The sequence below is a fragment of the Sceloporus occidentalis genome, unplaced genomic scaffold (genome assembly GCF_023333645.1).
Source record: "Sceloporus occidentalis isolate IW3139 unplaced genomic scaffold, rSceOcc1.0.p SCAF_3, whole genome shotgun sequence".
Classification (NCBI taxonomy): Eukaryota; Metazoa; Chordata; class Lepidosauria; order Squamata; family Phrynosomatidae; genus Sceloporus; species Sceloporus occidentalis.
In genome coordinates, this window is record NW_028316983.1 from 46048993 (window position 1) to 46071782 (window position 22790).

Below are 22790 nucleotides of genomic sequence, written 5' to 3' on the forward strand. Positions count from 1 at the left end.
TCCCTTAGATAGTTTGCTCCCAACAATAAAAATACAGTTTTTTTTAAAAAAAAGGACATGACCTCCAGCTCCCACAATACAAGTCAATATATCCAAGTATTCAGTCTGAATAAGATGGAAATTCTAGAAGAAAGTGAACCAAGTTCCTTACCTTCCAGCAACCAGCAGGGTAATATCTAGCTGTTTCACATTGGCCATTATAGTGCCTATTAGCTCCCAACAGTTGAAGAGTATTTAAACTAAATTTAGTTAAAAGCTCCTTCTGGCCGTATATTGGGGGAGGAGATATTTTAGCAATATTTAATTATTCTTAGGAAAAGATTCTGATCCAGAAGTATCAACAGAAATACAAGAAGCTGAATGTGAAAACTGAGGATGCAAAAGCAGTTGTAGGCAATCTGCATTTGGTATATGGCTGAATTGTTAAGGTCAGGTAGCTGAATCAATATATGCATGGAATTACTCACCCTAGTGTCCACATTTTTGTTTCATTTCATGTTTTTAAATTGTGACAGGCCTTCTTTCTAGGGTAGCAGCATTTATAGAGATAGAATAGAAAGAAGTATGTTGGCAGAGAGAAAATAATGATCTATCGTGATCTCATGTTGGTAATTATGTACATATTCCTTTTCCCTGTCAACAATGTAACTGAATGATTCACCTTGGTACAGCAGGATAAAAGTTTAAAAAGAGCCGGAGCAAGCCATCCAGACTCTTTGGGATATATGGGAGAATTGTAATTTCTTGCCATCTTTCCAGAGCATGGTAGAATTAGCTGAATGGCAAGGCCAAGAATAAACCAAATCAGAAATACTGTTTCATGGATTTGCCATATGAAGAGAGTACACAATCTACTACAGTGGATCCTTGTTATATGCTGGGATTTGGTTCTAAGATCCCCCGTGTATAACAAAATCCGTGGATGCACAAGTCCCATTAAATATAATGAAATAGCAAAATGTAGTCCCTTATAAAAATGGAAAATCAAGGTTTGATATCTGAAATTTATACTTTTTAGAACATTTTCAAAACATGGATGCTTGAATCCGTGTACAAAAAATCCGTGTATAAGAAGGGCCAACTGTATTTAAAAGGCAGGACCAAAATGATATAATCATAGTTATATAGTACATAGGTACTATGAAATTATAAAAAAAATTTGGATGCAGTAGCATCCAAAATCAATAGCATGAGACGGATCAGGCTAGAGTCAGATGCAAAGCTATTTGAAACAGACAAGCTGTCCTATCTTATGTATGTTTATTAGGAAATATGTATACCTAAGTTTAGTGTGACTCTCTCCCAACATCATACAGACAACAGCTGTAGCTATGATAGCCTCCATATCTGGGAACCTGTCAATTTGCTCTGTATTTTAGTCCAAAATTAAAAGGAGCTTTCCAAGGTAATAGACCTTTCGGGGTGAGAGGGATAGGGTCTAGCACCTTATAAAGCTTCTTTAAATTTTGGACTAAGACTTAGAAGATTACTGCACTGGGGAAAAAACGTTTCCCAATGCGTTCTCACGGGCGCGAGCCCGAAATGTTTTGGGAACGCTGCCGTCACCGCCGGGTGTTCCCATCGGGTTCCCAATGTGTTCCAGGAGGCGCCATTCTGGGAAAGCTTTCAAATGCGTTCCCAGAAATGGGCCTCCAGGAACACATTGGGAACACATTGAGAATGCCCGGTGGTGATGGTGGCGTTCCGCCGTGCGGTAAACTAGCGTTCTGGGACCCATCGGGTTCCCATCACGTTTCGGGATCGCGCCTGTGAGAACACATTGGGGGACGTTTTTCCCCAGTGTGGTAATCTTCACAGTGTAGATCCACTGGATCCATTGATTTGGAAACTGCCACTGAGTTATGCTTATAAAAATCAAATGAAGATACCCAGAGGATGTTTGACATGGGTTGAAATAGATTAATCTGAGAAGGGCTTCAGTTAGTAAGTGCGTAGCTAGTACCGTTTATTTATTAGGTTCTAATTTTTAAAAATATATAATAATAAATAATAAAATTTATTTGTATCTCGCCCCTCTGAGAACAATCGGGGCAGCTTAGTCTCAAAGAAGAGATATAACTATCACAGTTCACTGTCATCACAATAGTCATTTTAAGTAGCTTATGAGCAAGGTATTCAGTGATCTTTATTGCAGAAGGAGGACTGTTAACTTTTGCTTTAAAAAACTGTATTGGGTGTTTTATTGTTGGGTAAAAAGAGATTATTATTCCAGTTCTTGTCTTTTCTAAATGTGGAATATTCAACTTTTGATTTACATTGTTTTAAAAACATTTAACATTTAAAGGTATTTGCTGATGATTATTTTTCTTTCAATTTATAGGCGCACCCTTTCTTTGCACAATGCCTGAACCGTAAGTAGGAGATTCTTCTTTTGCATTCTTTTTTTGCCTTTTCCTTTTGATGGGTTGTCCTCCATGAACACTATAGGTCTAATCAGCTTGATTCTTAGATTAAGCTGCTGAATTTTGCCCCACTGACCTCATGCATGGCATCCTGTAGTACTAGTTGTGAGACTTGTCACAGGGATGCTGCTGAAAATATCAGTCCTATGTTGAGTTCTCCCTTTCCCCTCTATTTCAACTGTTTAGATACATCTTCCTCAGATGAGTGGATCATGTAGCCTTCCAGGTGTGCTTACACTGCAAATCTCAGCCAGCAGCCCACTGTGAGGAAAATTGGGAATTTCTTGAAGCCAATTCCATCCTCGATCCCTTTCAGTCTGGCTTCCGCCCAAGGCATTCTACAGAGACAGCTCTCACCAAGATCTCGAATGACCTTTTACGGGCCAAGGCTAATGGCCTTTACTCTGTTCTCATCCTTCTTGATCTGTCTGCAGCCTTTGACACCGTTGATCACTGTCTTCTAGTTGATATCCTCTCTGATCTTGGGTTCTCAGACTCTGTTCTTGACTGGTTTAGATCTTACTTGTCTGGGAGATCTTTTGCAGTAGTTGCAGGTGGTCAGATTTCATCTCCTGTTCCCTTATCTGTTGGAGTTCCCCAGGGCTCTGTTCTGGGTCCCCTTCTGTTTTCTCTCTACACACTGTCCTTAGGAAAACTCATCAGCTCTTTTGGCTTTTCCTACCATCTGTATGCCGATGACACCCAGCTGTATCTTTCCACCCCTGACCTTTCTCCAAGGCTTGAACAGCAAGTTTCGTCTTGCCTCACAGCTGTCTCGCAGTGGATGTGCCATCGGCGTTTGAAGCTCAAAATGTCCAAGACGGAGCTTCTTGTCTTTTCTCCTAAGCCCATCCTTCAACATTCCTTTTCTGTCTCTGTGGACAACATTTCTATTCAACTAGTCCAGCAAGCCCGCAGTCTTGGTTTTATCTTTGACTCTTCTCTGTCGTGTATCCCTCAGATCCAGACCACAGCCAAGGCTTGTAGATTCTTTTTGTACAATATTGCCAAAATCCGACCATATCTCTCCGCCTCTACTGCCAAGATCCTGGTCCATGCCCTAGTGGTCTCACGACTTGATTACTGTAATGTCCTCCTGGCTGGGCTTCCTCTTTCTCACCTCCGTCCTTTAGTCTCTGTTCAGCATTCAGCCGCACGCATTATCACTTCCACCCACCGCTCTGACCACATCTCTCCTGTGTTGGCATTCCTTCACTGGCTCCCCCTCCCTTTCCGCATTCAGTATAAGCTCCTGCTGTCAACATTTAAAGCCCTCCATGGACTGGCCCCTCCTTACTTATCAGACCTTCTTTCTCCTCACCTTCCCACTCGGGCCCTCCGTTCTGGTAGTCAAGGTCTGCTGTCTCAGCCCAGGATTTCCTCTGCCCCATCCCGGATTCGCCCCTTTTCACTCGCTGCTCCTCACTCCTGGAACCTTCTTCCTCCACAAGCAAGAGCCATCCCTTCTTTTACCAGCTTCAAAACGGAGTTGAAAACCATCCTGTTCAGAGAAGCGTTCCCAGGCATTGCATAATTGTCGCTTACTATTTGATGTTCTTGTGGTGCCTGTTTATTGAACCATTTCCTGTATTGCTATGCACTGTATATGTATTATCCTACTTGAGAGTATGTATTTTCCCTGGAAAATGATTAACCATCCATTATGAAGCCTCGCCCTCCCTCCAGTCCATCTGCCTTGGTCCAGGCCTTGGAGGTAGAGAGGAACTGCTGGACCTCTTACCCTTTCCCTCCACCACTCCCTTCTCCTTCTGTGTCATGTCTTTTTAGATTGTAAGCCCGAGGGCAGGGAATCGTCTAACTAAAAGATTGTATGTACAGCGCTGTGTAAATTTACAGCGCTTCATAAATAAAGGTTAATAATAATAATAATAAGGTCTACATGGCTCCTGTCCCTGGTCTTGTGTCACAGGAGCGGAAAAGATGTGCAGATGGTGTTGGATACCAACATCCATCAAGGACACTTCAAGTTTTTCATGGCTGCTATATCATAACATTACTAGGTTGAATATTTCTCCTGACTCCGTTTCATTGTCTCTTGATGACAGGGACTGCCAGACCCAAAGAAATTACATACCATAACATTACAGGATAAATAGGTGAACTTGCTACAGGATTGCTATTTACATTTTATAGCTTCAAGAACTAAGAGGTTTCACACAGGATCATGTAAAGATCTCCTTTCACTATATGAGTTTACACTGTTGATCTTTGTCTACAATGAACAGCCACTGTGAGATATGTTTTAGAATACACTCTTGCATTACATGACACAGAACTTGGAAAAATATGCTTTTTTTTTGTTTGCAGTTAAAAAAATAATGTTTCCAAACTCTGAGAGTAGGCAATGATGAAGCCAAACAGGGAACTGAACATTCCTATAACTTATGCACAGATCTTGGCATTTATTTATTTATTTGGACTCAATTACTCAGCACCCCCCATACAGCATCACCACCAGATCCACAGAGTATCATAGAAGTATATTCAGTTTACATTCACTGCTGCCTGTCCTCACTGTTTCATAGAATCATCATAGAGTTAGAAGAGACCACTAGGGCCATCCAGTCCAATCCCCTGCCATTCAGGAACTCATAATCAAAGCACCCCCAACAGCTGGCCATCCAGCCTCTGCTTAAAAACCTCCAAAGAAGGAGATTCCACCACACTTTGAGGGAATGTGTTCCACTGTTGAACAGCTCTTACTGTCAGGAAGTTCCTCCTAATGTTGAGGTGGAATCCCTTTTCCTGTTTCACCATTGTCAGAATTCTGAAAGGTTACAAGCCACTGGCCATGGCAACTGGGGATTTTGAGAGTGGTAATCAGAAAAAGTACATCTTCCAAGCTCTGGTGGTTTGTAATGTGCAGATGTTCTGTTATAGGCATGCTGAAGTGGAAAGTGCCTTTTCTATGATACTGCATATAAGACAGCATGATGTAGTCACTTGAGTTATGACTTTGAAGACCAAGTCTTGAATTCCAACTTGGTCATGAAAACCCACAGGATTACCCTGGGCAAATTATACTCTCTCAGCCTAAGGAGTTTATCGCCTGCCATTTAAAGTGACTTACCCCATTCACATTTAATTTTGAAGCTGAATTTTATCATACACACCAGGGGCTGGGTGAGTGCAATCCAGCTGCAGCTTGGGCCCCAGCTGTGCTTATCCTGCATCTTTTCAAAACTGGGAGCCTGATGGTTTTGAAAAGATGCTGGATAAGCATGGTGGGGCTGCCACCAGGTTGCACTTGACAAGCCCCTGGCTTGTGTGATAAAATCTGGCTTTAAAATTAAATGCAAAAGGGGTAAGTTGCTTTAAACAGCATGAGATAAACTCCTAAGGGAAAAGCAAGAACAAAATTTGTCAAGAAAACCCCATGATAGATTCACTTTAGGGTCACCATAAGTCAGAAATGACTTGAAGGCACACAACAATAAGAAGCATATCAATTATCAATACTATCAAGTGCAAAAATGCATGTCAACTAACAACAGATCCCTAATAATAATAATAATAATAATAATAATAATAATAATAAGTTATGAAATGTTGAATTAATTTATCATTTATAATTTATCTGAGAGTCTCTGGAGGTCAAACGGCAATATTCATGAAGGAGAATTCCAAGCAGAACATTTTGAAAACAAATTGGTTTCAGCTTTAAGAGTCACAACTCAGTTCCACAAACAGCCATAAGATGGCAGAGTGGACCATATGCTTTTTGAGCACAGAAGCAGTGCTTAGAATAGTTGCTTTTTCTACTATAACCTCCCGAATTGCCCAGTCAGTGCACTGCAAAGAAGTAGCTTTTAAAAAGTCTGTAAAAACATACTTCTTAATTTTTTACCATGGACATTTGTGAAAAGAAACTAGTCCATTCTCTGCCCTTTCCTCTGGACAGGAGACAGGGAGTCCATCAATAGCAATAGCAAGTACTTAACCTTATGGTATGTGAGTGAGTGGCTGCAGTACAGGCATTTAACCCCTGCACCATCAGGGCTCATCACACCCTTGTTTGTGGGTACCATTATCACCAGTGCTGAAATACTGGCAGCTCAGGGATCATCTGCTCATCTGTGCTCCCAACTTTAAATGTAGCCATAATGTAGAATCACTGGGGTTTGAGATTAATTGCAAACATCAGTGTCAATACTGAAGTTTGAAGTCCAACATTCAGAATCTGAATAAGGTTGCCCTTTTATGGAAAGCCCTGTAAGAATGTTTGATATCAGGACTAGCACTACAATTAGGCAGTGTGATTCATCTCAGACAGCAGATGCTGGGGGATGGCAGCAAAGTGTTGAAGGAAAAAGCTCTAAACCACATGGTTTGTAGCATGCCCCCTCTAGCCCCCTCTCTCTGGCCAGGACTGAAGTTAGGTTCAGCTTTGAATTTTTTGTACTTGGATTGGGAGGGGACATCAAATTGTTCTTCACCTCAGGGAGCAAAATGTCTTGGAGTGATACTGTGTGAAGTTTTAGCTCAAAAATTAGTAAAATTTTGGGGAAATCTTGAACATACAAGTACATATAGTTTAAAGGTAAACACAATATTTGCATTCCTCAAATAAAGTCAGAACACTGTAGTCTTGTGGCATTTCAACCAACCCCCTCCCCCCCCGCATCGTCATACATTTACTATACATATTAGTCTCCTTCTCCTGTGTCATCAATTTATTTGTTATGAATAAATGGTTGACCCATGGAATCACAGCCTTGAACCATAGAAAACAGTGGCTGCAAAACTTGGACAAATTCCATTTTTGGATGCCAAGAATGCCCCAGCCAGCATGGCCACTCATCACTGGCCATGCTGAATGGCTAGGAGGTTCTGGAAAGTATAAACTAGTTTGTCCACACACACACCACCACCACCACCACCACATGTTAGTGGATATAATATCTAAACATTCCCTTGGCACTTTTACTAATGACATGCAACAGGATAGACCTACTCTGCATTAGGAACCGAGATGCTCAGACAGTTGCTGATGCCTACGTACCCAGGCAGAGTTCCCTTGTGCTAATGCCTGCTCTAGGCTTAACCTAGTGTGTCCTAATTCACCAAGTGGCAGCTCGGGACCTTGAAACCGTGGTACATGCGCTGGTAACCTCCTGTCTGGATTTCTGTAATGCACTCTACATGGGGCTACCCTCATGCTTGGTCTGGAAACTTCAATTAGTACAGAATATGGCAGCCAGATTGGTCTCAGGTACATCTAGAAGAGGCCACATAACACCGATCTTAAGATCACTTCACTGGCTGCTCATTAGTTTCTGGGCCCAGTACAAGGTGTTGGTTATTACCTTTAAAGCCCTAAATGGCACTCAGGTCCTCTGTGAGGAATCTGCTGCAACCTTTAAAAACTAGGCTGTTTGCAAATGCCCAGAGGACCTTTTTGGCTACCGTTCCTAGATTATGGAATGGCCTGCCGAATGAAATCCATCATATTACCACCTTAAACAGCTTTTAAAAAGATGTTAAGACGGATCTCTTCTGGCAGGCTTTTCCTGAATAGACACCCAGCCACTAAAAAAAAACCTTAATTTTTTGACCCCGATTTTTGCTACAGCTGCTGTGTATAATTTATTTGTTGCTATTATTTTACGGATGTTTTAATTGTAATTTGTTTAATTGTATTTCATGGGGATGTGTGGGATTGGGAATCATGGAATGTATATTTTAATGTCGTAAGCCGCCCTAGTTGCATTGCGCAGAGGGGTGGGATATAAATAAATTTTATTATTATTATTATTATTATTATTATTATTATTATCTAGAAAACCATCTTTTTTTTAATAAAGGCTAATATATGGAATGTATGGAGATAGTGTGTCCCACAGCATTGTGGGTAATTACAATGGTATATGGCTCACATAATCATAAATCATAGTGCTTCTACTCCTCACTGCTGGCAGCTACTGAGTATATAGGTGGGTCACTAAACAGCACCATGACAAGCACATCCTGATACCTAGAATGTGCTCTGATGTTGAAAGTGAAGGGCAGAGAGCCTGAGACCAGATAGCAAAGGAGAGAATGCATTCAGAGAAGTATCATCTTCTAGAAAGAAAAACCCAGGCTATCCCATGAAGTCTGGACTATGTATATGGAATATGTAGCTGAGCACTAGCAAACCACCAGACAAATTAACCAAGAGAAAAGATGGACGGAAAGTTTAAGGGTCAAAGACCCTTGTTTAGAGGTCACATTATCTACTAGTGTCTGGTTGCTGTACTTTTGGGATGGTATGTTTCTGTAGTGGGCCAAGTAGGAAGATTACGAACAATGATTGCATATAGAACAAGATCAATATGAAGTACAGATGGGGTATAATGCATTCACTCTCTGATAGTGCATCAATTTAATTTTGCTTTTACTGTCTCTTGAATACAGAACTGTATTTGGCATTTTCATGCTGTTCATTTTTTCTATTTTTTTTTAATTCCTTCTTCCAAATGAATTTCTGCAGGGAGGTAAGAACAGCTCCTGGATTCTTTTCTCTTTTCATTATGGTTATGCAATTGATAATAAATTTGTTTCTAAAATGTGTTCTTTGATCTATCTATCTTTGCCTTCTCAGAGGAAATCCAAGATCACAGCCTCACGCAAACTCCTTCTGAAGGTGAGTCATGCTGCAATTCCAGCTCCTTTATTATTATTTTATTTCAGATTTGGTTAAATAGAGGGAATGAATCAATTGTCATTTGACATAGTTTAAATGAGATGCCATAAAGGCTCCTCAGTACAAAAAACCTTCTTATTCTGCACTTATAAAAAAATTCTGCTTCCTTTGTTGTAGGAGTAACCTGTAAGGTCTTTCTATTAACCCTTCAGATATCAGACAAAACTATTTATTTATGTATTTATTTATGCTATTAAAATATTTGTACTATGCCCTATATCCAGGTAGCATAGAGTTGAATATTTGTTTTAAAACTGAAATATTTAAACAGTAAAAGATAATTTATAGGCTAAAATGCACTGTGGCATCACAATCGCGCCACAAAAAGAACCCGCCTTTTGCGGGTTCTTTTTGCTGCGCGAGGGAGCCACGCAGTTTGTCTGCTGCGGCTCCTTCACGCAGCAAACCAGGGTGCCAGGAGACCATCCTTTTTGTGTGATCTGTATCCCACCTCAGTTTAGCATCTTGGCTTCCAGAGAGATTTCTTTATCTTCTCAAGGTTCCATTTGTTTTTGGCTGCCCATGTTATCCTCAGCACTCTTTTCTGGCACCACATCTTGAGAGAATTGATTTTCTTCTTGTCTGCTTTCTTCATTGTCATGTTCTTGCACCTATACATGGTGATGAGGAATACAATGACTTGGACAATTCTGGCTTTAGTGTTCAATTGTACATCTTTACTCTTTAGGGTCTTGTCTAGTTCTTTCATTGCTGCCCTTCCCATTCCTACTCTTCTTCTGATTCAAATATGTAATAGTTTACAATGTGTTAAACCAGTTAAAACCATGTACATATACAAACTGAATAAAATAATTAGACCTCAAAGGTTTTAGTAAAAATATATATTTTAACTTGGCACTAAAAGGGAGCCAGAGTTGGTGCCAATTAGGCCTCTGAGGGGAGGGCATTCCAGAACCAAGGTGGCATAATAGTGAAGGCTCCATATCTTTCTACATTATCTTGCCCCCACTGGTGGGACACAAAGGAGAGATCCTCTTTTAGACCCAAATTTGTGTGCAGGCATATATAAGGAGAGGCATTCTTTCAAGTACTGCATTCCCAAGATATTTAGGGCTTTAAATATTATTACCAGCTGCTTGAATTTTGTTAGCAGTGCAATTCCTTTAATATGGTTTCTATGGTTTGATGGTTTCTATGAGAAACAGTATGGTGTAGTGGTTTGAGCATTGGCCTATGACTCTGGAGATCAGGGTTTGATTCCTCACTTGGCCATGGAAACCCTGCTGGGTGTCCTTGGGTGAGTCACATACTCCCAGTTCCAGAAACCCCTGTGTTAGGGATGCAATAAGTCAGAAATGATTTGAAGGCACACAACAACAACAACAACAACAACAACGATGCTATATGATGCTGTGATCAGCAGTCTGCCTGTTGTATTTTGCAGTTGAAGCTTCTGAGTAACATTCAAGGGCAGCTCCATGCATAATATATTGCTGTAGTCTGACTGGTAAATTACTAGTAGGTGGAATACTGTAGCTAAGTTATCCACAAGCAAGTAAGGCTGTAGCTGGCAGACCAGACAAAATATGCCCCAGGCAATCCTAGCCATGTAATCTGCCTGGGACATCAGTGATAGAAAGAGATCTAGGAGTATCTATCTATCTATCTATCTATCTATCTATCTATCTATCTATCTATCTATCTATCCCTCCTTTCTCCCAAAGTGGGATACTCTCAAGTTACATATCTTTACCTCTGAAAAGAAGTGTAATCCCATTCAGGGCAAGTGCTTTGCCCAAATTATTAGACCCAAGAACCAACAGTTCTTATTGAATTTTACTGTATATTGCCTTATGATAGTATCCAGGCACTGGGACTGTACCTGCACAGCCCCAGCTGACCCTGATGACAAGGCAATAATGCTAACAATTTGCCTGTTTATTGATGTTTTGGCCTCTTTGTTTCAGAGTTTGATGCTGGCTAAAGCCAAAGAACAATGGGAACAAGAGCAAGTAGACAAACAAGGAGAGAAAGAGAGATACTTGGCAGAGAGGATCACGCCTTTGCGAACCAGTGGACTTTCATTTGCCCAGCTTCAGGTAGATACTTGATTTGGGGAAGAGTATGGACATTTACATGACTTTTGAGCATTACAGAAATCTAATGAGTTAAATTAGGTGGTTTTATTCAGATCTCCAGTGCACTTTTCCCCTTTGCTTCAAGAGGAAGGCAAGAAGTTTGATCATTCATATTTGTGAGGTTCTTACCTAAACTACACTTTAGAGATAAGGGTGGCTGGCAGCATCCATATCAGTGGAACAGTGAGTCCACACTGGTTTTTAGGAACATAATGCTATCCAACCTTACCTGCAAAATAGGTTCAGCACATTAATATCTCTTTAAAGTTCATATTAAAACCCAAGGTAGATTTAACACTGCACTGACATGTTTGTTTTTTAAAATATATATTCTGTCTTTCCTCCAAATGGGATCCAAGTAGGCTAATAATATGGCAATAGAACCAATTGCTTAGAGAGGTGCTGGGGTCTCCTTCTCTGGATGTCTTCAAGAAGAAGCTACACTGGACAGCTGTCCAGTGTAGCCTCTTTCTTGAAGACATTCAGAGTAGCTACCTAGCTGGAGATCCCCCCAACTCTATGATTCTGTGTTTCTATAATTAAATATTACTTTTCTCTTTTCAACTCTATGTGTGACCGTACATAATAGGTAAATGCTACCCATGTTTATAAAGTTCTGTCTGGATTCATGTGCACCACAGGTGCATATGAAAATCTTTATTGTTATTCATATGTTATTGATTATGGAGCATGACCTCTTATGAAGGCGGGGATGTACCTACATTGGCAGGAGCTGCACTGCTTAAGAGATGGGTTAAGTAGGGCAGAGACCAACACCATGAACCTGGCACCTCCAACAATGCTTCCAGTCCCTCCCCTCTGCCAGCATTATTTATCCTGTGCACTTCTGGCAACTTTGCCATAGTTCTTGATGTAAATCCTCCCCATGTTTTGATTCCCGATATAAATCCTGATGTGAATCTTCCTTGAGTGCTGATCTACCTCCTCCCCAGAAACAAGAATAGATGAGTCCCTCACATCCCTTGGAAACTGTGGAGCCAAGAGTAACTGCCACTTTGATTTCCTCCTGGTCCCCAGCCACTAAGTTATGCTTTTGCACAGAGAATGGTCAAATTGCTTGGCAATAAAACACTTCAGTAAAACACTTCAACACTCCAAGAAGTACACCCTGGCTCCTCAAAATATAAATGTTGGCTATTGCTAAAGTAAAATGTAGAGGTTATCGTTCTATGGGTTATTTATCCATCTGTCACATAAAGATTTGAAATCTGAAAACACATCACAAAATTCAAGATATGAGAACATTTTGCCAATGCACGTAATGGGGAGCATTAATATTACTTCTTATGGAGACATTTTTGACTCACCTCAGTTTGATCAGTAGATAGTTCCTCCATGTTTTCTCCAGAGAAGGAAAAAGAAAGGTCTGAAGAAGATACGTAGTATCCAGTTTTCTCTTTTAATTGTCTAGGATCTCTGCAGGGAGCTTCATGAGAAGGTAGACATTGTGGATGAGGAAAGATACGACATTGAAGCAAAATGTAACCATAACACACGGGAGGTAAGAAGAAGGCAAAGTGATGGCTGCTGAAATCTCAGTAACAGTAAATTTGTATTAACTGCTCTGCTGTTTTAGATGGAAAATGTGCATTTACTGAAATTCTTTAGCAAATTTATCAAGTTTGTAGTGTGCAAGATTATATAAAAAAAGTGCATGTATCTTTCACTTTCCTGTCATTGATATAAAACATTTTCCACCTTCCTTTCAAAATCACACTCATGTAGATCACACAACTAAAACTGCGTATCTTTGAAAATGTGAATAAGGAGGGTCTTCTCAGTATATGATTTCAGGCTCTGGAATTCCCTTCCTAAGACTTGTCCACACTAGTGAAAATGTGGTACTCATCCTGACGGTGGTGCTGGCAGTCCAGATATTATTTGGCTTCTTCTGGGAAGGATCCCCCCCCTTTTTTTTTTTTTTTTTTGCTCTTAGCCTGTCTTTGCTCCAAACTAGGGCCCCATTCAGACTGGCATCAAAAAGCTGGAAGGAACTGGGCTGATTCAGATGCCCCTCCCCTGAATCGCTCCATTAGCAAGTGCCCACTACAAAAAAAGGGGCATTTGAAATCGAATGCATTCTGTGCCTGCTGTGAAGATGCCTGCTGTCAATCAATTGTCATGGTGACGTTTTTGCAGGGGCATCGGAAGTGTCCTCCCCCCTCCTTTTTTTAAAAGAGCCATGCACAAAATACCCTGGTGTCAACTTTTTAAAAATCTCTTTTTTGTGTGTTGTGTGTATATGTGGGCATTTGGGTCAGATCTGCCCCGTCCCCATTTTCAATTCCATGCAAGCTAATGCATCCCCCACTCCTTGCCCCCCAGAATGCCTCTTACACATGAAATAATAATAATAATAATAATAAATTCCTCACCTCAGAAATGCCAGTAAAGGATGCAATTGCCATTCATTCATTCATCCCCCCCCTTTTTTTTTTTTTTTGCTTTTAAAAGCAATTCAGGGCTGCCTCTGAATTCAGTAGCAAAAGCATGTATCATTGTCTAATTGACAAGAGCAAAAAATGTAACATTCGCATTGTAGGATTGTAACATTTGCATTCACAACATTTCCCCTTTGCTGGAAGCGAGCAGAGAAAAGGGAAAGTGCACAAGCTGCTAGCCCTGCTCTATCTGCCTCAAGAAAAAAAAACCATGCGCATATTTGGTCAAAAATAATTTTTAAAAAATATGAAAAGGGGGGGGGTGCCTGATGTGAGCTCCGTTCGTGCCCTGCCTTTGACCTGACCTGACCTGATCCTTTTTCTCCTGCTAGAGGAGCTTTGCCATTGCCTTCCACTGAGGCTGAGAGAGTGTGACCTGTCCAACTAAAGTAGACCCATGGAATCAATTGGGAATAAAATGGAAATGCAGCGCAGGCATTCCTGTAGCATCCTCATATAACACAAATAATAAGAATAAGAATAATCCAGGAGCAACAGGAAAGTAGAACAAGCAAGCACCCAAAAAATAATGCGCATAAATTGTCAAAAGAGGCTGATTTCCCTACATGCCCCAGCTTGGACCCACAGCCCTACTTCCCTGGGCAATCCTCCTTCCTTCCGACCCTCACCTCCCTTTCAGCTTTCTCCAACCCCCCCCCTCCCTCTGACAATAATCCAGGAGCAAGAGGGAATGAAAGTAGAACAAGCAGCCTGATTTCCCTACATGCCCCAGTGTAGCCCCACAACCCAATCCCCCCTGGAAATCCTCCTCCTCCTCCTCCTCCTTCCTTCAGACCCTCTCCTTCCTCAGGGATGCCCATTGACCCTTTCCCCCGGCTCCTTCATCCTCATCCTCCTCCTGCTCCGTTTTAGGATTCCCTCCATGGCTCCCTTCCTCCCACAGCCCCTTTCTCCTCCTCCTCCTCCTGCTTCATCACTTTCTCCACCCCCCACCTCTCTCTGACAGCCCTCTGCAGCTCAAAAAGTCACCCCTGATTTCCCCCTTTCCTCCTGTCACCCTTTGCATCCAGATTCCCCTTTTTTCAGCTCTTTCCTCCTCCTCCTCCTCCCCCCTCCCCTCGGATGATGGGAGGGAATGTTCTGACCTCTGCCCACCCCCTGACCCTAATCCCTCCCTAATTTGCCCCAATCATGATTGAGGGCAAGTTCAAATTTGGCGCAACCCGAGTCTTTTGAGAAAAGACGGATTTTAGCCCGAATCTGGATACCCCGGGGTAAGGGGCATTTCCTTGTGCAAGCCCCAACATGGATTGTGATGGATTTGGATCCAATATGAACTTCATGTGCAAGAATCACTTTCAAACCCGTTTTTTTCTGTAGTCTGAATGGCCCCTAGGAAGCTTATTGCTTGGGGCAAATAAACCAGCTTTCCTCTTCCAGCTTCAGTTCTGGATCCAGGATGCCCCCAGATGTTATCATACCTAAATCGCCACCAATCTAGCCAGGATGCTGCCGCCCGGATGCATCCGAGGTTGAAGCCTCACTCAGCTAGCCAATTTTTGAAGTTGGAAACTCCTCGACTTCAAAAAAGTGCTGGCTCAGCGAGGCTTCGATCCAGGATGCATCCGGGCAGGGGCATCCTGGCTAGATCAGTGGTGATTTAGGTATGTTAACATCTGGGGGTATCCCGGATCCAGAATTGAAACCAGAAGAGGTAAGCCATCTTATTTGCCCAAGCAATAAGCTCCTAAACAAGTTGGAGAAAATCCCAGGGTTTCTGAGAAACCTTGAAGTGACTTTCGGTTCTTTTGGTGTGTGGACAAAATCACCCTAAAACAGGGTGGGCAAGGTGAGGCCTTGGAGCCATCTCATTTTTGGAGCCCTGGATCTCTCCAGACACTTCAGATCATCCTTTTCCTGGTCAAAATGATGGCTAATCATTTCAAGCCCTTCCTTCACCCACCATCTTGCGGGAGAGAGAGGCAAGCTAGCTCCAACTGTCTGCCTGGAAGAAGACAAGCCCTCCCTTCATCCTCCATTTTGAGGGAGAGAGAGGCAGGCTAGCTCCAACTGTCTGCCTGGAAGAAGACAAGCCCTCCCTCCGGTCCATCTGCCTTGGTCCAGGCCTCAGAGGGAGAGAACCTGGACCTGATCCCCTCCCTCCCTCACCATTCCCTTCTCCTTTTGTGTCAGTGTCTTTTAGATTGTAAGCCTGAGGGCAGGGAACCATCTATTATCCCCTTTGTTGTAAACCGCTCAGATTCCCAGTGATTGGGCGGTATATAAATAAATCCTATTATTATTATTATTATTATTATTAGAGTTAGTGAGTCACTTTTAAAAACGGTCACATTGGGCCCATACAGACAGGACTGGAGCATGGCTTTGGCATGGCTTCTGGCCTCTTAGGATGTAGGATTGCCAGAATTGTCCACTAAAACCCAGGACAAAATGTGGAACAAAATCTAGACCAAACTGTAGGACAACTGCAGGACAAAACTCAGCCCAAAATGTAGGACATTTAAGACCTTAAATGTCCTACATTTTGGGCTGAGTTTTGTCCTGCAGTTGTCCTACAGTTTGGTCTAGATTTGTCCTACATTTTGTCCCAGGTTTTAGTGGACAATTATGGCAACCCTATCATGCATCATTTAAACAGCATACCTCCAAAGTGATCTGAAGCAGCTTTATTTTGGCCTGTTTGTATGGGCTCATTGTTTAATATTTTTAAATACCAAATGTTCACAGAAGAAGTGGATTTCTGTTATTTTCTTAACAGGCACTCATTGCATCTGGCATTCTTGTCCTTCTCCATTATTAGATAAGCAAGGGAGAACTTCTAAGTAGCCCCAGCTCTTTGATTCCACCCACACTGGCCCCTTTATGCATCCAGTTCTCTTCAGGTATGTTGTGCTTGTTCTTCCTTTCTCCACTTCCAGCAAGAGCCAGATGCTACTAGGAATGTCCTGTGCTCAGAATATCTTTCAGCAAATGGGCATTTCCAAAACATTCCTCCCTCTAGTGGAGCAAAATGGTCAGACTGAGGCTAACTTTTTCCTGTGTAAAAATAACAAGGCTACTACCCTCCCGACACTAGGCTTTGAATGGATTATGACCATATGTGGCCTCTATCATCTTTGCAGATTAAAGACCTGAAACTGAAAGTGCTGGACCTCCGAGGAAAGTTCAAGCGTCCTCCCTTGCGGCGTGTACGTGTCTCTGCAGATGCAATGCTAAGGGCACTGCTGGGTTCTAAGCACAAAGTTTCCATGGACCTGAGAGCCAATCTCAAATCTGTGAAGAAGGAGGACACAGAGAAGGTTGGTGGCTAGAAATCCCAACACACCTCCTTCATTCAGTCATGTCTGATGTTACTTTTTGAAGCCATTAATGCTGTTTCCTTATTGTGAATTATTCTCTATTAATTTCTGATATTGAAAAAATTGCTATCCAAAACAGGACAGATCACATATAATGGTCTACCTGTTCTCTTTTCCTTTTAACAAAATCACACGAAAATCAGGAGTAATTATGCAACAAATTGTAGGTTTATATTATGTTATCAATGAGATACGTCAAACATTTTTTATAAGGACAAAACCCTGGGTAAGACTTTCTATATGAATCTATGTAAATACATCTTAGGACATTTGCAATGAAACGCAGAACTTCAGCCTTGTATGTGATATTATGCTTGTGATAGGTTGCTACTGGGCTAGAAACACACACAAGCAGCAGTTTTACACCAGCCCAACAATCAAGGGTTCATAGTGAATAAAGAAAAGAGAATGGAGCACATTTCATAATATGGAAATCAAGTCAATTTGCACAGTTTATTTCTCCAAGTGTTGGAGAAAGGATCGATGGGATGCGAGAGACAGACACTTTTCAACAGCTGGCCACTGGAAATTATTCTCAATCATTCGGGACTGCAACTCCCATGGCAAATATAAGCATTGATGGCTGGAAGATTATGGGAGTTGCAGTATGAAAAGTAACTTTTGTAATAAAAACACTGGCTGTGTTTGCTGAGATATTGCGGGAGTGTAAAAAGGCAACTTTTCCAAACTCTGGTCTTTTTTTTTTTTTTTTTTTTTTTTTTTTTTTTTTTTTTTTTGTGGCTTCTAAAATTTCACCAGGTTAGATTCATCCATTTTCAATTTCATCTTCACATCCACAAGAACTAGAAACTATGGAATGAAAGCAAGTTTCAAGATTCATGAATTCTGGGCACAGTCTGAGCTTGAACAATGGTCATATAGAATCACACAATGCATGCCTTTGGCTGTGCATTGCATACTAATGCATGCTTTAACTTTCTGGTTTCCCTCACAGGAACGTCCTGTAGAAGTGGGTGACTGGCGTAAGAATGTGGAGGCCATGTCAGGAATGGAGGGCAGGAAGAAGATGTTTGATGCTGCCAAATCTCCAACAGGGCAATGAACGGTACTGCAGTGTCTTTATGTCTTCCTACATATTTAATCGCTGTGTTCGCGTTGTGTGCCTTTAAATCATTCCCAACCCATGGCAACCCTGGGAACACTAGTTTACAGATGATGGCTGCAGGTAAAGTGAGAACAGACGCCATTTTCCAGGCACAAGGGCTGTTTAGGTTCCCCAGAGGCCCACATAATTTCCCAGGCTCCTGTTGTTATTGTTGTGTGCCTTCAAGTTGTTTCTGACCTATGGCAACACTACGGTGAACCTATCATGGGGTTTTCTTGGCAAGATTTGTTCAGAGAAGGTTTGCTATTGCCTTCCCCTGAGTCTAAGAGCATGTGACTTGCTCAAGGTCACCCAGTGGGTTTCATGCCCAAGTGGAATAGAACTCTGGTCTCCAGAGTCATAGTTCAGCTGTCAAACTGCTATGCCACACTGGCTCTTATTTAATTACTAGTCTATATCAATTTTGTTTGTGAGACCTCAGTCGCAATGGAGTAATGTTTTCTAACTGATGCTTGCAGTAGTTAGTTGAATGTACTGTATACCCATTTGTCTTAAATGTAACTTTCTAAGCTTTACTCCCTTATCTGCTCATTCCATCTATGACAGCCTATCCTATTTTATTGTATTTACCTTCTTAGATTATTTTATTTTGAGAAAACCCTTGACTATTTTGTTATTAAGCAATGTTCCTTATGTAACTGACTTTGGTTGGAATCCCACTGGGGTTTTACAGTGCTGTATGTCAGACTTCATTGTAACTCAATATTTTTTCTGGTCATTGTAACTCCATCATTTTCTGGTCAGAATTCTTTACCAGCTACACAGTGACCCAAACCCCCAAGAATCCATCTTTTAAGCAGTGCAGCTCCTGCCACATGAACATTGCAAGGATTACCAGAGGATCCTCAGAGGTTTCTATGGATCCTTCTGCAGCATGTCTAGCTCAAGCAAAATAATTGGGGCACATCTCTACTGATTCCCTTGCTTTCCAAAGACATGGGCGTTTATCAGACGAGGTTTCTGCAGCTCAGATCTGGGGCTTCTGCAGATTGGGCCATTTGCATTGACATGATAAGGAGAATGTATTTTCACACCTGGTAGCTTTAAATGTGAGATCCTTCAGCGGGACTTGCGAACTGAATCCTCACTGACTCCTCATTTTGTGGCGATTTGGCGAGTTTGCTAAATAAGTGGATTGACACAATACGCATTGAGGCTCAGTTCGAACTCATTGCAAATTGGTCTGGTGTGGAATCCCAATCCTGAACACGATCGCAAGATCCCCAGGTTGCAAATTTCCCATGATGTCCTGCTGAAATGTGCCCCATTTACTTCCGGTGGCTCTTTTTGCTTTCAGGGCAACCGGGGCTCCATTGGAGCTCTCTCTCTGCTTCCCCCCTCTTCCCTGATGCAACTTCAGCAGAGCAGCCAGGCTAGCAGTGCTTTCTCCCTCTCTGCCTCTCTCTCTCACACACACACATATCCCTGGCAGCCAAATTCAAAGGGATCCTGTGTCAGAGCCCCATCCATTTCATCCTCATGTACATCTATCCAAAGGATGTATACTAATGTTTGCAAAATAGATGTGAAGGAAATGAAACATGAGGATGGAGGGAGAGATGGAACTCCCAGAATTCCATAGCCTCGAGTCAAGGACCCCACAACAAACTCCAACTCCCATAATAGTAATACTTTATTTTTAAAATAATAATAATGTATTATTTTAAAATGATGATGATAATAATAATAATAATAATAATAATAATAATAATAATAATAATTTAGGTTACTAGTTGGCCGAGGCACCAGAGCTCTCTGGCAGAGAAGGCTCAATGTCAATTTCATGCACATCTACATCCATCCTCCTGTCAATCTCAACATCTATCTCACACACACACACACACACACACACACACACACACACACACACTCTCATATGTACACACACACATATATGTGCATACACACACACACACACACACACTCATACATACATACCGACACATATACACCAGAGCTCTCTGGCGGAGAAGGCTCAGTGTCAATTTCATGCACATCTACATCCATCCTCCTGTCAATCTCAACATCTGTCTCTCACACACAGACATATACATACACACACACACACTCATATATATATACACACACACACACTCACACATATATACACACACTTATACATACATACAGACAGACAGACACACATACACACACACACACTCATATATATATATGTACACACACACATATACACCAGAGCTCTTTGGCAGAGAAGGCTCAGTGTCAATTTCATGCACATCTACATCCATCCTCCTGTCAATCTCAACATCTATCTCACACACACACACAGACATACACAAACATACATAGACTCATATATACACACACACACACACACATATATATATGTATATATACACACACACACACACACTCATACATACACACACACACACACACACATCTATATACACATATACACCAGAGCTCTCTGGCAGAGAAGGCTCAATGTCTCTGGACACTACAGTTCCCAGAATTCCATAGCACTGAGCCAGGATAGTTAAACTGGAGTTAAACTGGATTATCTCCCCAGTGTGGATGCAACCTAAGAGAAGGCAACTGAATGACAGGAGGATGGTTGTAGATAATATATAGATATAGATATAGCTCTTTAAGGGCTTTTGGACTTCAGCTCCCAGAATCCCAGGCTATTGGCCAACATGGCTGAGGCTTCTGGGAGCTGAAGTCCAGGATCCTTTAAAGGGCACAGTTTGGGGACCACTGGGATAGATATAGATAGATATAGATGTGGATGAATTGGCTCGGGGCTGTGACACGGAAGACCCTTTGAATATGGCTGCCAGGGAAGGGAAACTAGAAGAGAGGAAGAAAAAAGGGACAGCTGTCATTCAGGTGAGGCTAGCATTCGCATAAAAGTGGAGCCTGGCTCCCTTCTTAGCCCCAGAAGTGCAAAGGTTCAGGATGCCTTCAGGGCCCCACTGAGCATGTGCAAAGGTCCCAATTCGAATCATTGAATCCCCCCCATGGTATGCACCGGTGTGGAACTACAATTTGCACTCACTCCGCTTTCCCTGAATCCGCATCATGTGACTTCCTTCAATTCGATTCCTTCTCAGTTCGGAAGGGCAACAGAAGAGCAACCAGGTATGAAAATACATTCTCCTTATCATGTCAATGCGAATGGCCCAATCTGCAGAAGCCCCAGATCTGTGCTGCAGAAACCTCATCTGATAAATGCCATAGAAATGCACATCTTATAGAGGCTGCATTGCTTAATAGAGTAGAGACTCTGGGGGACAGTAGCACTGGGAGTTGTACCTATAGAGATAAAATTATGTGCTACATATCCGTCTCACAATGCTGGGTTTCTGCTCATATCAAGCATGGAATTGTCTGTTTTATCATTGCAGGGCCCTTCCATCAGAACAGTTCCAATTTAACCATACTTTTCCTTTGTTTCTTTGACTCTTTATTTCAGGTCCTGCAAGGAAAGATGGAGAAACTCTCTCACAGTGCCTGTGTGCATTTCTTCCCTTTCTTTTGCTCCCTTTTGGTGATTGCTCCCTTTTCCCACACATCTCCATGCATTAGCTGTAGAGTTGCCATATTTATGTGCATTGTTAAAGGGTAGCTATGATTCTGCAGCCCTTCAAGAGCCCATTAAATAAGAAGTGGAAACACCCAGTCTCTTGATAGCATAAACCCATTCAGTGAACAATGCAACTATCTTGTAATACAGCACCCCCATTCCCCAACAAGGCCATTTCAGTGGTACTGAGGGCATAGTAGTTTTGATGACAAACCTGTTAAAAGTGTCAGGAGAAAGAGGATACTTTAACATAGATGAATATCCTGCCACTTCCTTTGCCATATAGTAAAGTAGTTGTGACCTTTATATTCTATTGGTTGAACGGAATTGAGGATCTTCTTATGGAAGCTTTGGTGGCCTTCTCTTCTCATCCAGAAAGTCCTTCTGCACTCTCTGCACCAGTTCTTCTATGTACAGTTTGGGAGATGCAGTCACTGTATCTCTTTGTTCATTAAAAAACAAAAAACAAAACTCAGCAGCATCAAAAACAAATGCACAGAACCTGTATTTCTTTCCAATTCTCTTAAATGTTGTACAATGTATATACCATGATGCGTGGACTGTCTTGTTGCTTGTGATATCATAAGGTTTTATGGGAAATCCATGAATCATATCTGCGCCTTCATTATTTTGATATTTTAGTTCTCCTTGTTACTATATTAATTTGATTTCAAGTTATTTTTCTTTTGGCTTCAGCCTTATCTCTGCAGCATGATAGCTTAATGCTAAAAGTGACATTTCTCAGGAATATAATTATCCCAAGTCAGACCAACAAGCCATCTATCCCAGTACTCTCCAGATAAGTAAGGAGTCTTTCTCAACTGTATTATATGAAAACCCTTAAGTAAATATGTGGATTGATCCCAAGGCATTATGCATTTGGTTTACATGTGTGTTACAGCTGAGCTGAGGACTCTCTAGTTTTCAGGAGGAGGTGATAATTCAAGAAAATTCCAGATCAGAGATGTAGCTACTGCCGGGGGTGGGGAGAGATGAGGGCATTGCCAGTACAAATAAGAATTTTGTCCCCAATTGAATTTCTCTTCACTCCTCTAATTTCTAGCATTGTACACAGGGTCCAAA

General features: G+C 41.7%; 1 protein-coding gene across 2 annotated transcripts; it reads left to right on the top strand.

Annotated features, from left to right (window-relative positions):
- The first annotated feature begins 9028 nt into the window (after nucleotides 1-9028).
- Nucleotides 9029-22248, top strand: TNNI1 (troponin I1, slow skeletal type). Of its 2 annotated transcripts, XM_089514323.1 has the most exons (6): nucleotides 9029-9069; nucleotides 11058-11189; nucleotides 12661-12750; nucleotides 16795-16971; nucleotides 17987-18097; nucleotides 21597-22243. In XM_089514323.1, the coding sequence occupies exons 2-5, from the start codon at nucleotides 11064-11066 to the stop codon at nucleotides 18092-18094; spliced, it is 501 nt and encodes a 166-aa protein (XP_089370449.1). In that variant the 5' UTR covers nucleotides 9029-9069; nucleotides 11058-11063; the 3' UTR covers nucleotides 18095-18097; nucleotides 21597-22243. The 2 variants fall into 2 exon arrangements, with proteins under 2 accessions (XP_089370449.1, XP_089370450.1); XM_089514324.1 differs by lacking the exon at nucleotides 12661-12750 and having other exon boundaries at nucleotides 21597-22248.
- Nucleotides 22249-22790: the final 542 nt, after the last annotated feature.

Coding starts and splice junctions, on each gene's coding strand:
- TNNI1 (XM_089514323.1), top strand. CDS start 11,064: ATGCTGGCTAAAGCCAAAGAACAATGGGAACAAGAGCAAGTAGACAAA. Junction 11,190..12,660: donor TTTCATTTGCCCAGCTTCAG/GTAGATACTTGA, acceptor TTAATTGTCTAG/GATCTCTGCAGGGAGCTTCA. Junction 12,751..16,794: donor GTAACCATAACACACGGGAG/GTAAGAAGAAGG, acceptor TCATCTTTGCAG/ATTAAAGACCTGAAACTGAA.